Here is a 14,008-nt window from a genome sequence, read left to right on the forward strand (position 1 = left end):
CTCCCAGCATCGCCTACCTGCCGACACCCCCACACCCATCTCCACGAACACCTGGCTGCCGTCGCGCCCAGTGTCTGAGAACCTCTCACACCTGACTTCAGACAGAACTCGGGTCTCTCCCCTCAGCCGGCCCCTCCCACAGTGCACCCCCTCGGGAAACAGGGACCCCAGCCTCCCCTGTTCCCAGATGAAAGCCCGTCTCTCATGTCTGCTGCCTCCACCACATGGCTCCGGTCCAGGCCACCTTGTGACTCACCTGGATGGCTGCCGTAGCCCCCGGCTGCCCTCCTTGCCCTGTCCCTGACCCCAGTCTGTTGTCCATACAACAGCCAGAAGGCCTGTCTAAAGCCCAAGTCATAACCCAAAAGAATTGAAAGCAAAGACTCAGAAAGCTATGTGTCCACCCGTGTTCGTGGCAGAATTGTTCACAATAGCCAAAGGTAGAAGCCGGCCAGGTGTCCACGGACAGGTGGCGGAGAGGTCCAGCCACTCCGTGGACTGTTACTCAGCCTTAGGGAGGAAGGAAATCATGACACCAGCTACGACGTGGGTGGCCCACGATGCTGAGTGAAATGAGCCAGACACAAGGGGCAGATACTGTACGACTCCTCTCACGTGAGGGCCCGAGAGGAGACAAATGCACAGACAGGAAGTAGACGCGGGTGCCAGGGGCTGGGGGAGGGGACGGGAGTGAGTGTTTCACGGGCCAGGGTTGTAGTTGGAAAGATGAGAGAGTTCTGGAGATGGATGGAGGTGATAGTTATACAATCATGTGAATGTGCTCAATGCCACTCTACACTTAAAAATGGTTGGCCCGGCTGGTGTGGCTCAGGGGTTGGGCGTCGACCCATGCACCAAGAGGTTGCCGGTTCGATTCCTGGTCAGGGCACATGCCCAGGTTGTGGGCTCGATCCCCAGTGGGGGGTGGCCAATCCATGTTCTCTCTCATCGATGTTCCCATCTCTCTCTCTCTCTCAAAGTCAATAAAGAAAAAATAAATAAATAAAAGGTTAAAACTGTATACTTAATTATATACTTAAAATGGTATGTTTTATGTTTTGTGCATTTTACCACAACAGGAAAAAATGTGAGTCACGTCACAGTGCTGGTCTGCTGAAACCCTGCAGGGCATTCCACTGCTCCTCAGGAAAGCGAGGCCCTGCCTATGCCCTCTGACCCCCCAGGCCGCCCCCAGCCTGTTCCTTGAATGCACAGGCACGTGCTGCTCCCTGTGTGGACGCTCTGCCCCCGGAATCCACTCGTCTTGCCTCTCACTTCCTTTGATCTGCTCACGGGTCACGTTATCCGAGTGCCTGTCACTGACCACCCTAGAATCTCACCCTCTACTACCACCTCCCCTCCCCACACCTCACTTTCTTTTTTAGAGTGCATATCCCTTGTGAGGTTTCATTTTTTTTTTTTTATCCTCACCCGAGGACATTTTTCCATTCTTTGTTCAGGTAGAGTGGGAGGGAGAGAGAGGAACAGAGAGAGAGAGAGAAACATCGATGTGAAAGGGACACATCGAGTGGCTGCCACCTGCACAACCCACCAGGGCCGGGGACAAACTGCAACCGAGGTACGTGCCCTTAGCGGGAACCGAACCCGGGTCTCTCGGGACCGCAGGCCGACGCTCTAACCGCTGAGCCAAACTGGCCAGGGCGTGAGGTTTCATTTTTATATCTGTTTATGTTCCACCCCTCCCTCCCCAAAGCCACAGGGGCAGGAGCTTGACCTTGCTCACTGCTCTGTCTTGGTGTTCAGGGCTATGCCTGGAACACTAAGCGCCCGTAAACTGAATGCGTGAGGACTGTGCTCCTGTACCTTCTTCCGGGAAGCCCCCCCTGATTTGCTCCCCCCAGGCCAGGCTGAGTCGGGTAAAACCAGGTATCATCCCCTGCATCCGTGCCTCCCACACTGGGCTGTGAGAGGGCCCCTTTCCTCTCTGGAGTTTCATCTGGGGGTGGGTCCTCTCACTTCCCCATCATAGCACTGAAGCCGCCTTAAATCAGGGCCGGAGGAGCCGTCCCAGAGGAGCCGTCGGGCACACCGCATGTCTCGGATCTTTGGAATGTTCAAACAGGGCCTGATACCCTTTGCAGTGGCCCCGGTACCATGCAGCCCGCAGAACCGCTGGCACGGACAACAAGAAAGCAGTTCTGTGAGCACCTGCTGGAAAGGGAAACCGCGGCCCAGAACTGACACTGCCGAGTGCCCTCCTGTGGCGGTACCAGGTCCACCTCCCTTTCTGTAAACACTCATGGCCTTGGTCTTCTAATCTGAACACCGGGTTCTGCCCGGATCAGCGTGCCCCGAACAACGATTCTCAGGATCTCAAGAAATGCCTGCTGCCTCTCACTCCGAAAGCCCCTTACGCTGGGGTCAGCAGGCCCGAGCTGCCAGAGGCGCGTCTGGGGCGCGATCCGCGGCCAGCAGGCCGGGCGGCTCCTACCTGAGGATGCGGCCCGAGCCGTGGAGCTGGGTGCGCTGGGAGAGCGGAAGGGGCAGGCCGTCCTTGAGCCAGCTCATGTGGATGGGGGGGGAGCCCCGCACAGGGCACGCCATCGTCACCAGCTCCCCAGCCCTGCGCACCAGGGGCCCCGTGCCCTCTGTCCCCTGCTCGATGGTGGGAGGTACTGGGGGTGGGAAGAGAAAAAAGGGGGCGCCATGAGGGAGTCTAGGGAGTGGTTCTGGGGAGGGCAGCGGTCTTCTCCCAAGGAGGTTCCCGGAGGCGGCCACGATGCCTGGACGTTTGCACATCCACCGAGGGAAGGAAAGAAGGCCACTGCCCGGGGGCACAGTCTCACCCCCTGCTCTGCGGCTCCCCTCTCATCATCCTGTCCTGAGTCGCCCACTGCCCCCTGGGCTGAGGACGGGGCGGAGGCCCAGGGCGGTCACCGTGGCCTGGCTCAGCGCAGGTGAAGCTTGACCCAGGTCTCCCGAACCCCACACTCGCAGCACCCTCCAGACGCCTGGGGGGACCCACGACGGACAGCGGGTAGCTGCAGTCCTGGAGGGCCCGCCTCTCCTCGCCCCCACTGCTCACCCAGCACGTTCACGGTGTGCAGCCGGGCGTCCTCCCCGGCCGTGTTGTGGGCCACGCAGGTGTAGGCGCCCGAGTCCGAGGCCTTCAGGCCCTTCAGCACCAGGGAGCTGCCGTCCAGGTAGAACCTGCAGCGGGGAGGGCGAGCCGAGAGCAGGTGCTGAGGTTGGCAGGCCCTGCCGCCGGGGGCGGGGAGGGCACAGGCCGGGCCTTACCGGAGGTGGGGGCCCATGCCCTGGCCCAGCGGGCCACCGTCCTTCAGCCAGGCCACTTCAGGCGGCGGCTGCCCATCAGCTTCACAGTCCAGCTGTACCTCCTGCCCCTCCAGGACGCTGTGCTCCTGCGTGGCACCCGAGCTCCGGATCCGGGGGGCCACTGTGGCAGGGGCTGTGGTGAGGCCCGGGCAGGGGCAGGCACGAGGTGGGACACAGGGAAGGGCGCAGGGAGACACGTACCCAGCACAGCCACCATGAAGTCCTTGCGGGCCTCGGCCTGGGCATTCTCAGCCACGCACGTGTAGGTACCAGCCTGGGCTGGCTGCAGGCGACTCAACTGGAGGCGGCCCCCCCGGGAGACCACGCCGTGTGCCACGCTGCTCTCTGTGGGACAGAAGGGCACGCCAGGCTGTCACCTGCACAGACCTACCACCCCAGGTGCTGCCTCTGGGCCTAGACACAAAGTCATGTGACTCCCTGAGAAGGTGTCCTGCCCCCATCTCACAAAGCTGGAAAGACCCCAGGAACCCTAGAACCACTCACCCCCTTCTTGTGTTCATAGGGAAACTGAGACCCAGACAGAGGCAGGGCCTCCTGCCGTCTACATCATGACCTTCTTCAGCCTGGCCTTTGTTCTGTTCCTTACAGCTCTCCCTGTTTCCCAAGGGACCCCACTTCCTTTTTTTAATTATTTTAAAAAATTTTTAATCTTTATTGTTGAATGTAGAATGTATTACAGATGTTCCTCATTTTTCCCCCATTGACCCCCTCCTCCCCACTCCAGCCCCCCTCCCACCTTTTCCCACACTGTTGTCTGTGTCCATTGGTTATGCATATAAGATCTTTGGTTTATTTTTTCCCACCTCCCAACCCCTTTCCCATTGAGGTTTGTCAGTCTAGCAATGAATTTGTACTTCTTAATCCCTTCACCTTTTTCACCCATTCCTCCAACCCCCCTCCCATCTGGCAACCAACAAAATGTTCTCTGTATCTATGAGATCTATGAGAATGTTTCTGTTCTGCCTGTTCATTTTGTTTGTAGATTCCATTGTTGATAGATATGTATTCACTGCCATTTTGTTTGTTCATATATTTTATCTTTTTCTTCAAAAAGACCCTTCATCATTTCATATAATAACAGTTTGGTGGTGATGAACTCCTTTAACTTTTTCTTGTCTGGGAAACTCTTTATATGGCCATCAATTCTAAATGACAGCTTTGCAGGATAGAGTGATCTTGGTTGTAGGTTCTTGCTTTTCATCACTCTGAATATTTCTTGCCACTCCCTTCTGGCCTGCAAAGTTTCTTTTGAGAAATCAGCTGACAGCCTTATGGGAACTCCCTTGTAGGTAACTAGCTGCTTTTCTCTTGCTGCTTTTAAGATTCTCTATTTGTCTTGAACCTTTTGCATTTCGATGATGATGTGTCTTGGTGTGGGTCTCTTGGGGTTCATCTTGTTTGGGACTCTCTGTGCTTCCTGGGCTTGTATGTCTGTTTCCTTCACCAAGTTAGGAAAGTTTTCTGCCATTATTGTTTCAAACAGGTTTTCAATTTCTTGTTCTCTCTCTTCTCCTTCTGGCACCCCCAAGATGCGAATGTTGGCACGCTTGAAGTTGTCCCAGAGGCTCCTTAAACTATCCTCATTATTTTTTTTTTTTTTTTTTTATCCTCACCCAAGGATATTTTTCCATTTTTTGTACAGATAGACTGGGAGGGAGAGACGAAGGGAGAGAGAGAGAGAAACATCGACGTGAAGGGACACATCGAGTGGCTGCCACCCGCACGACCAACCAGGGCCAGGGACAAACTGCAACCGAAGTACGTGCCCTTAGCGGGAACCGAACCCGGGTCTCTCCGGACCGCAGGCCTACGCTCTAACCGCTGAGCCAAACTGGCCAGGGCTATCCTCATTTTTTTGGATTCTTTTTTCTTTTTGTTGTTCTGATTGGGCGTTTTTTGCTTCCTTATATTCCAAATCGATGGTTTGCTTCTTGGCTTTACCTACTCTACTATTGAATCTGTGTAAATTATTCTTTATTTCAGTTAATGCCTCCTTCATTTCTGACTGTGCATTTATCATTTCTGACTGGTCCCTTTTTATGCTCTTGAGGCCCTCACTAAGTTTGCTGAGGTTCTCACTAAGTTCATTGAGCATCCTTATAAGCACTATTTTGAATTCAGCATCTGTTAGGTTGCTTATCTCCATTTCGCTTAGTTCTTTTCTTGGGGTTTTGTTCTGTTCTTTCATTTGGGACCTGTTTCTTTGTCTCCTCATTTTGGCTGCCTCCCTGTGTGTGTTTGTTTCTGTGTATTACTTAACGAGAGGTATGAGGCTAGCTGAGACCAGATGCTGCTTGTTGGAAAGAATTTAGGAAAAACCTGAAGCAGGATCCAAGACAGGCCAATCCTATGGTTAAATAAGTGGCAACAGCTTGGGTGGGCCTGAAAGTTGGGTGGGGCGGGGCCTCAGGGAATCACCAGGGCGGGGCAACCAGTGTGAGCCAGGTTGCTGGAGTCCCAGATATGGCGACTGTCTGCCACCCCGGGAAGGGCTCACCAAAGGAACAAAGGCCTCTGACAGCACGTTTGTCCCCAAGAAAGCCCCCTCTCCAGCCCTCGCTCCAGTGCCAAACAGCTCAGTTCTTCCCTGTATGGCTCTGGTGCCCCTCGAGCTGCCTCCCCTCCAAGCTTAGAGGGAGAGAGTCCGGTAAGTCCGTGCGCGGGCCCTTTAAGAGGAGTTGCCTGGGGCTCCAGCCGCCTCAGCCTCCCTGAGCCTCAGTTCCCGCTGGTTTTTCCAGCCAGAAGTGATGGGGATTCTCTTCCTGGCACTGGAACCCTGAGCGGGGCACCTGGTGTGGGGCAGGGACCCTTCAGTCCTTAGGGAGGACCTTCCCAGCCGAGGTGTCCTCCTGATTTTATCCACCACACGTGGGTGGGACCAGCCCCTCCGCCCCTCCTACCAGTCTCCATGTGGCTGCTGCTTTAATTCCGTAGTTGTAGGACTTCCATTCGGCTTGATTTCAGGCGGTTCTGAATGATGGTTGTTCTGTAGCTTAGTTGTAACTTTGATGTGGTTGTGGGAGGACGGATACCGCGTTTACCTACCCGCAGTCTTGACCGGAAGTCCCACTTCCTTTAGTATCTGGGACTTGCTCCACTTTCAGTCACCTCTACGGCCCACTTAACCCCCCGCTTCCCTCCAGCGCCACCCCGCCCCTCCCACTGGTCAAGGCTTCTGAACACGGTGAACCAGCCACTCGCTGACCCTGACGCAGGTCAGCTAGGGGTCCCCGTTGGGCCTCAGATCAGGCTGCATGCCCACCCCAGCCTACAATGCCCCCCTTCCCTCTCTGCAGCTGTGCCTCTGCCCCGAAGCCTCCTCTAACTCGCCAGCCCAGCCCGATCCGTCCTCACCCAGATCATGTCCGGCCAGCCCTTCACCACAACACTGAGCCACTAATAGATGTCCAACCGAGCGCGGGAATCAAAGATGAGAAAACAGTCCCTGTCCTCAAGGAGCTCGCAGTGCATCAGAGACTGTGAACCAGGCCCCATCCTGCGCGGCTGCCCGGGGAAGCCCCTGACGGAGCCAGGAGCAGTCAGGCGGGCCTTCTGGAGGAGGTGTCTCAGCTGAGACCTGAAAGTGCGTATGAATCAGCCAGGTGGAAGTGGAGGTGGATAAGGGGGTCCGGGTGGGTGCTGCAGGGAGGAAGCAGAGAGCCAAGAGCTGGAGGCAAGAGGGAACAGGGCCCGGAGCAACCCACGCCCAGGTAGGAGCCCGAGGAAGGAAAGCACAGGACACACACACTCGGACACGGACGTTCTCCGCAACTAGTCATCCCGCCAAAGGGGACCCGCCCAGTTGTCCACCACCTGACGCACGGATAAAGAAGATGGGACATCCACAAAATGGAATACTCAGCCACATAAAAGAATGGAAAAAGAATTAAATTTCATGCCCTGGCCAGTTTGGCTCAGTGTTTAGAGCGTAGGCCCGCAGACCAAAGAGACACAGGTTTGATTCTGGTCAAGGGACTGTACCTCGGTTAAGGTTCGTCCCTGGCCCTGGTTGGGGTCGTGCGGGAGCCAGCCAGTCGATGTCTCTCTCTCTCACATCGATGTTTCTTTCTCTCTCTCTGTCTCCCTCCCATTCTATCTGAAGATAAATGGAAAAATATCCTCAGATGAGGATTATTATAAAGTAGTTGTGGGGGATCCGAGCACATGTGTGAGGAGCCAAGGTCAGCTGGGTCTGTCCGGAGTGGGCAGGGCGCAGGGCGCAGGGCGCAGGGCGCAGGGCGAGGTGGGTGGCGCCCGGCCCTGCAGGCTCTGGTTCTGAGGGTTACAGCCATGAAAAGATTCTGACGAATGACCCACTCAGAGCTGCACGTTGCGGCCCTTCTGCCCTGTGTGGAGCCTGCCCAGGGGCCTGGAGTGGGCCCAGGAGCCCAGGTGGAGCTGCTGCCCGGGCCCAGGTGGACAGTGGCATCTGGAACGGGGAAGGTTTGGGTGGGGAGCAGTGGGCTGGCACCAGAGAGCCTCTGACTGGCCAGCAGATGGGTAGAGGAGAGGAAGACAAGGGGCAAGGGCGAAGGCCTGAATGGAGATGGCCAACAGCCGTGCCAAGACAAAAGAGTTCCCGGAGAAGGACCAGGCCCAGGGTTGGGCCGGCTCGGCCCTCAGCAGCCACCCTGCATTTCCGTCTGACCGTGGGCACCTACACAGGGAGCCTTCGCGTCCCCGTGAGCCCGGTTTCCAATGTTTGGATTCCAAGGGCCAACAGCTCCCTTTGGCTTCCACCGTCATTCCATTAAAAGCAATATTTAGCACTAAAAAGATAAGAAGGATCCGACGCACTCACCCACGGGCATTCTATCCTTCAGCCAAGTGACAGTGGGGGCGGGGACCCCAGTCACATCACAGGTCAGGACCAGGGGGCTCCCAGCCACCTGGCTCACCTTCTCCATCTTGGGGTTCTCAAACGTCGGTGGCACTGCAGGAGAAAAGCCGGATTCTCAGAATCTCGACTCTGCCCTCCCTTCCTCTCGGGCAGATCAGGGATGTTCGAGAAAGCCCATCCCTGTGGCTAGGAACTGACCACTGGTGGAGGTGTGCGCTGCTTTATTCACAAACAGAACCAGCAGCTGGCTGTTCCCAAACATCTGCAGAGCAGAGTCCAGGAGGCCCGCTTAGCCAGAGGATGGCAAATGCTTGGCTCATGCACCTGCAGTTCTTAGTCTATGTCGGGACCACCGTCACTGATCAATCCAACTCTCCTGCTCAGCCAGGAGGAAGTCACGGCCCGCAGGCAGCCACCACCAGTGGAACAGAGATGGCGGTGCTGAGGATGAACTGTCTTTGCCCTCAGGGACCAGAGCTTCCCTCCTGCCCACCATTCATTCAGGCAGCCATCAGGAGAAGGGGCTGAACTTTGAATTATCAATAATTTTTAACAATGGTATTCAGTATGGCTCAGGGTTGGATCCTTCCACTACTCCCCTGCTGGGGGCGCTGCTGCTTTGCCATTTGTGGCCAATAGCTGGTGTCCGCCCAACCTGTCCTCTCCATCTTGCACAGCAATTTTAGCTGAGCACATGGTTGCTCAAGTAGAAACTACATTTTCCAGACTCCCTTGCAGCTTTCTGTGGCCAGTTGCCTTTCTCACCCAATGGGATACAAGCAAAGGGGACAATTCTACTCCTGCCCTTTTCTGCTTCCTGTGGGCTGGGACAGAATGCAATGTGTCCCAGTTTCCACCACATGGACAGGGACAACACCCTAGGGGGGTAAGAGAGCAACAAGATGGAAGGATCCTGGGCCCCTAAATTTCCACATGGAGCCCAGCCAACCCCCAGTTTAGACACTCACCTCTGAGTTTATGGATAAGAGGGGCAGATTTCTCTCATTTAATCCACTGTATTTTGGGGTCTTTTTGTTACACAGCTGAGTTTATACTCTAACTGACACAATATCTGTCCCTGAGAAAATCTGGCCAAGACTTCATCCCTTGCTTACCTAGCCAGCTCCAACAGGCTCCCCCTCATCCCCAGCTTGAGCCACACCCAGTCAAATGCCATCTATGTTGCAGCCTTGGGCTGATGGGAGAGGCCCCCTCAGTGTTCAAGACGAGGGTGACATGGCCCTAGGCCGCCCCAGTGTCTGATCTCTGAAGGCTCCCATCCCAGTGCTCACGTGCCAGGCCCTGTGCCCAGCAATGTATGGATACAGGTCATGGACGTCCATCGATCGAGTTCTTCCTGTGTACCTAGCAGGCAGGTACCTTTAGCCTCTCTTACGGAAGATAAACCTGAGGCTCAGAGGGCCAAAGCCTTCTACTGGGTTCCCACGGCAAGTCTTATTCCAATCCTGCCCTTTTCAAGCCAGATCTTGTCCCCTCAACACCGGGCAGCCCCACCTGTTTCCAGCTACTGCCCTTCCCATCCTTGGCAGCCCCGGGCATTGCTAAGGGTGCCATGGCAACGCCCGCAGGCTGGTCCCCGGCTTACCCTGGACAGTGAGGACGAACGTCCGCATGGCCTCTCCAGCCGCGTTGTTGACCTTACAGCTGTACAGACCTTTATCTGACACCTGGGGCAGAGAGCGTGGTGACAGTGTGCAGGGCGCTGGGGTTCCTAGGGCTCCCCCAAACATGCAGGTCCCAGAACCTTCCAGAGCAGGGGCTCGCCAAATAGGCTGGTCCTGCTTAGGAAGTCAAGGGGACAACTGACCCTCTGACTTTCCCCAGGAGCCTCAAGAAGCAAGAGGCTCATGGAAGGTGAGGGCACAGGCTCCAGACGCCCGCCCCCGCCTTCCCATCAGCCACGCCCGGAGGAAACAGCCCCTCGCTGTGGGTGAGGCCGAGCCAGGAGGGAGGAGCCCAGCAGGTATTTCCAGCGAAGCAGCAAACATCCAACAAACACTGTGAATCTACTCCCCACCAGGGAGGGTGGGCACAACCGACCCCCAGAAAGTCATAACTAGAAGGGCCTGGGAAAAGCTTCTAGATCTTGGGGAAACCGAGGCGGGCGGCGGAGAAGGGACCCGCTCGAGGTTGTTCCGTGAGTCAGGGTGGAGTCCTGTGCTCTTCACACTCCGCAGCCCCAGAGGCTGCCGGTTGACTCGTTTCAGGGTCTCGCAGGCTGAGGAGGCAGCAGCCCCCACCCCCTGCCACAGCTGCCCACCAGGGCCAGGTGACATTGCACGGCCGCCCGCGGCTGCCCACACCACGGGGTTGCTCACCTGGGTATCCAGGATCTCCAGCCTCTGCCCACCCTGCAGAGCCTGGGTCCGCTGTGCCAGGACCAGGGGCTGCCCGTCTTTGTACCAGGTCACGGCTGGCTCGGGGAACGAGTCTGTCTCACAGCTCAGAATGGCCTTGTCCCCTGCCCTCACCAGGAACCCATCCTGGGGGCCACTAGGAGGCTGCCTGAAGGTGGGGGGAACTGGGGCAGAGAGCAAGCGGAGTCAGGTGCTGGGCCTTCCCTTTGTCCCCCCCGGCCCCAGCCACAGGTAAGCAGCCTATGGAGGCCCACAGGGGTCACACAGTAGACCCCACCCAGGGGATGGCACAGACCCAGGGAGTCAGTGGAAGAGAATTTATGCCACATGCCAAGGACCTGCGGGGTGACCTGGGGAAAACCTCCTGCTCTCTCTGGGCCTCAGCCTCCTGGATGGGGGAGGTGCTCTGACCCTCCTGGGCTCCTTCCTACGCAAGGCAGGCCCCAGCTGTGTTAGAACCCTCTGTGGGGATCTCCACAGCCCCTGTCCCTCCAGTAAACCAATGGAGAAGCCCTCATCCCCAGCTGTGAGCCCACAGGACCTGGCACAGTGTCCATGGCATAGCAGGTGAACACACACAAATTAATGGACCAGCCCCAGGGCTAGAAAGGACCTTCCAGTGAGTTCTGGCTCATGACATCTTGGGCCAGTTTCCGCAAGAGGACTCTGAAGACCAGGAGCCCTGGACCAGGCTCCAAGCCCCAGAGCCGTGTGCTCAGGAAGGGCCCTCCCCTCCCCCACCGCAGAGCTCACTGCACCAGGCATGGGGCTCACACACCATCACTTACTCCCTGTACCAACTGTCACCTACAGACGAGAGACCTGAGGCTCAGAGAGGGGCATGACTTGCCCAAGGTCACAGAGCAAGTGCAGCTGAGTTTCAAACCCAAGTGCATCCAACTCCACAGCCCTGACCTCGACCACTGTGCTGCCTGGGGGCCATCACTGCAGGAGGGCTCGGCCCCCCTTGCTCCCCAGGGCCCTTTCCTGTGCTGCCTGAGGGGTGTGGGGCTGCGGGGCGATCGAAGGAGCGGGGATGACGCAGGTGGGGAGACAGACAGGACGTACCCAGCACGCTCAGCTGCACCAGCTTCTGGTCTCGGCCGGCGGCGTTGAGGGCCTCACACACGTACGTCCCGGAGTCTGATGGCTGTGCCCGGGCCAGCTGCAGTGTGTGGGTGCCTGCCGTAGGGGGTGGCGAGTCAGCCCCTTGCACCAGCAAACGGGCTGGCCTCCGGTCCACGTCCCCAATCCTAATGCCCTCCCAGACTCCCAGTCCGGTCGCCACAGAGCAGGACCCCAAGCCTCAGTTTACCCACCAGGCAGGAGGAAGATGTCTTCTCCCAGGGAGAGGGCCTGGCTGTCCTTGTACCACGTGACCTCGGGGCTCGGGTGAGCACGGACGTCACAGGGCAGGGAGACGCTGCTATTGAGGATGGCGGTGACCTGCTCCGAGTTCAGGCCTGCGATTTGGGGTGGCACTGTCCCCGTGGCCACCGGGATAAGAAAGACACTTGAGAACGCATCCCGGCAGGGGAGCAGAGGGTCCAGAGTGAAACATGGGCCTTCACAGCTCCGGGCGGGTGCTTTCCCTGGGCGCACCGTCAGACGACGGCATGCAGGAGCCCCTGCCTGTCATCACTAAGTCGCAGACAAGAGCACGGGCCTTGGAGAGCAGAGAGGGAGCGTCACTTTTCCAAGGCCACTCAGCTAGTCAGTGGCAGAGCGAAAATGTCAGCTCAGGTTTGAGTCCCAGATCTCCAGGGCTCAAGTCACCCCTCTCTGCTCCTGAGGCCACAGCTGCCCACATCTGGAGGCAGAACTCACACTCCTAAGGCTCCTGCCTCACAAGAATGCAGCGGTCAGGAAGGCCAGCTCTGGGTGGTGAGACCCCCACGGGGTGGCCTGTGTTTCCAAAGCTGTGGGATCGGGTTACCCCCTAGCTCTGCTGGAAGGAGTCAGCCCCAGGCCAGGTACACAGTAAGCACTTAATAATGGTGTTGTAAGGCCTCAGGGGAGCCTTTCCCTGACCATTTCCAGAGTTGCTTAAAATCATCTGGGGATGGCTCTTAGTGACCAGGGCCCCCCAAAGGCTCTCTGCACTGGGACGTGGCTGGTGCCAGGCCAGGATCCCTAAGCTCTGGGGACAGCCTCGGACCTGGGACACAGGGGCGGGACGAGGTGCTGTCTGCCTGCACGGTTCATTCCCGGTTCATTCGGAGCAGGTGCAGCAGCCCAGAGCACCAGCCTTCCTTGGCGGGGCCCTGGGGCCCCCGTGCAGCCCCGCTCACCTTGCACCCTGAGTGTGAAGAGCTTTTCCACGGAGCCTGCCGAGTTCTCGGCCACACACATGTAGCTGGCAGCGTCCGCCACTTCTGCCGTGGAAACCTGTGGGCGCAGAGAGGTGGTGTCTGGGAGAGGCCACAGGCCTGATGGCCGTGGACCCCCTCCCGAGGAACCACTGGGAGGGCTCCGTCCACCATACCAGGCACGGCAGGCGGCAGAGGAGCCCTCAGAGGCCACCTGTGTCTACAGGGAGCGGAGCTTAGGGGCGCCACTGATGGGCACACACACCCCACGCCATCTAGGGCTCTCTGTGCCACGCAGGAGGGGAGTGTGAGGCTGGGCTGGGTGATTCCCTACAGCGAAGGAGATGGTGACAGCAGTCTCCCAGCCCCGAGGAGGGCAGCCCTGCGCTGTGTGTCTCCAGGGGCCCCTGCGGCTGTGTCTAGATGCTGGGTGGCCGAGGTGCTGCCCCAGGTCCCAGGAGCTAGGCACGGCTTCGTGTCAGGTGGCATTCCCAGGGAAGGCGGCCCTGTGCCGAGCTGGGCTCTAAGGTGGCATTCACGCGCGTCCTTTTCAGACATCACTAGAATTTCCAGGGGTCACGTGCGGCCCCGCCTGCCCGCAGGGCGCACTGTGGTGGGTTGAATACAGAATTCAGGGGGTGGAATGAAATCCCAGGCGCTCCGCTCTCAGGCAAAGAGCCTCATTAGCCCCCACCAGACAGCTCCTGGGCCCAGACGAGCAGGACCGTGTCGCGGCAGCTGCCGTGCAAGCCGGGGGACGCCCTGACCTGCAAGACTCGCCCGTCCTCCAGGACCTGCAGCCGTGGGCTCGAGGAGAAAGGCAGCCCGTTCTGGAGCCACGAGATGGTGGGCACGGGGTTGCCCAGGGCTGGACACTGCAGGCTGACCGTGCTGCTGGCATTGACGGTCACCTCCTCCACCAGCTCCTCTGTGTCACCCAGGATCACAGGTGGGGCTGGGGTGAGGGAGGGGAGGGTGAGGAGCAGGCAGCCTCCCAGGGAAAGGTCCCTGGGTGTGGGGGGAGGTGTGGAGGGCAGAGCACGGTGCCAGGCACTGGCCAGGGCTCCTTGTATCTGCTCGCCAACCCCCCCCCCCAGCCCTGCTTCAGCTAAGGAATCGGGGGCACAGAGAGGGCTATGAATTGCTGAAGCCAGACAGCTGGG

At 58.1% G+C, this 14,008-nt stretch overlaps 1 protein-coding gene across 1 annotated transcript in view; it reads right to left on the reverse strand.

The window, feature by feature from the left end:
• The window catches only part of HMCN2 (hemicentin 2), a 143,752-nt gene that overhangs the window by 31,705 nt on the left and 98,039 nt on the right, over positions 1 to 14,008 (reverse strand). The window contains exons 56-66 of the mRNA XM_036261616.1: positions 13,613 to 13,800; positions 12,828 to 12,924; positions 11,856 to 12,017; positions 11,605 to 11,718; positions 10,498 to 10,700; positions 9,765 to 9,846; positions 8,120 to 8,251; positions 3,499 to 3,642; positions 3,259 to 3,418; positions 3,047 to 3,171; positions 2,453 to 2,636 (exon numbers count right to left, since the gene is read on the reverse strand). Coding sequence (XP_036117509.1) covers positions 2,453 to 2,636; positions 3,047 to 3,171; positions 3,259 to 3,418; positions 3,499 to 3,642; positions 8,120 to 8,251; positions 9,765 to 9,846; positions 10,498 to 10,700; positions 11,605 to 11,718; positions 11,856 to 12,017; positions 12,828 to 12,924; positions 13,613 to 13,800 — 1,591 coding nt within the window. The remainder of the gene's footprint in view (positions 1 to 2,452; positions 2,637 to 3,046; positions 3,172 to 3,258; positions 3,419 to 3,498; positions 3,643 to 8,119; positions 8,252 to 9,764; positions 9,847 to 10,497; positions 10,701 to 11,604; positions 11,719 to 11,855; positions 12,018 to 12,827; positions 12,925 to 13,612; positions 13,801 to 14,008) is intronic.

This window comes from Molossus molossus, unplaced genomic scaffold, assembly GCF_014108415.1.
Source record: "Molossus molossus isolate mMolMol1 unplaced genomic scaffold, mMolMol1.p scaffold_m16_p_14, whole genome shotgun sequence".
Taxonomy (NCBI): domain Eukaryota; kingdom Metazoa; phylum Chordata; class Mammalia; order Chiroptera; family Molossidae; genus Molossus; species Molossus molossus.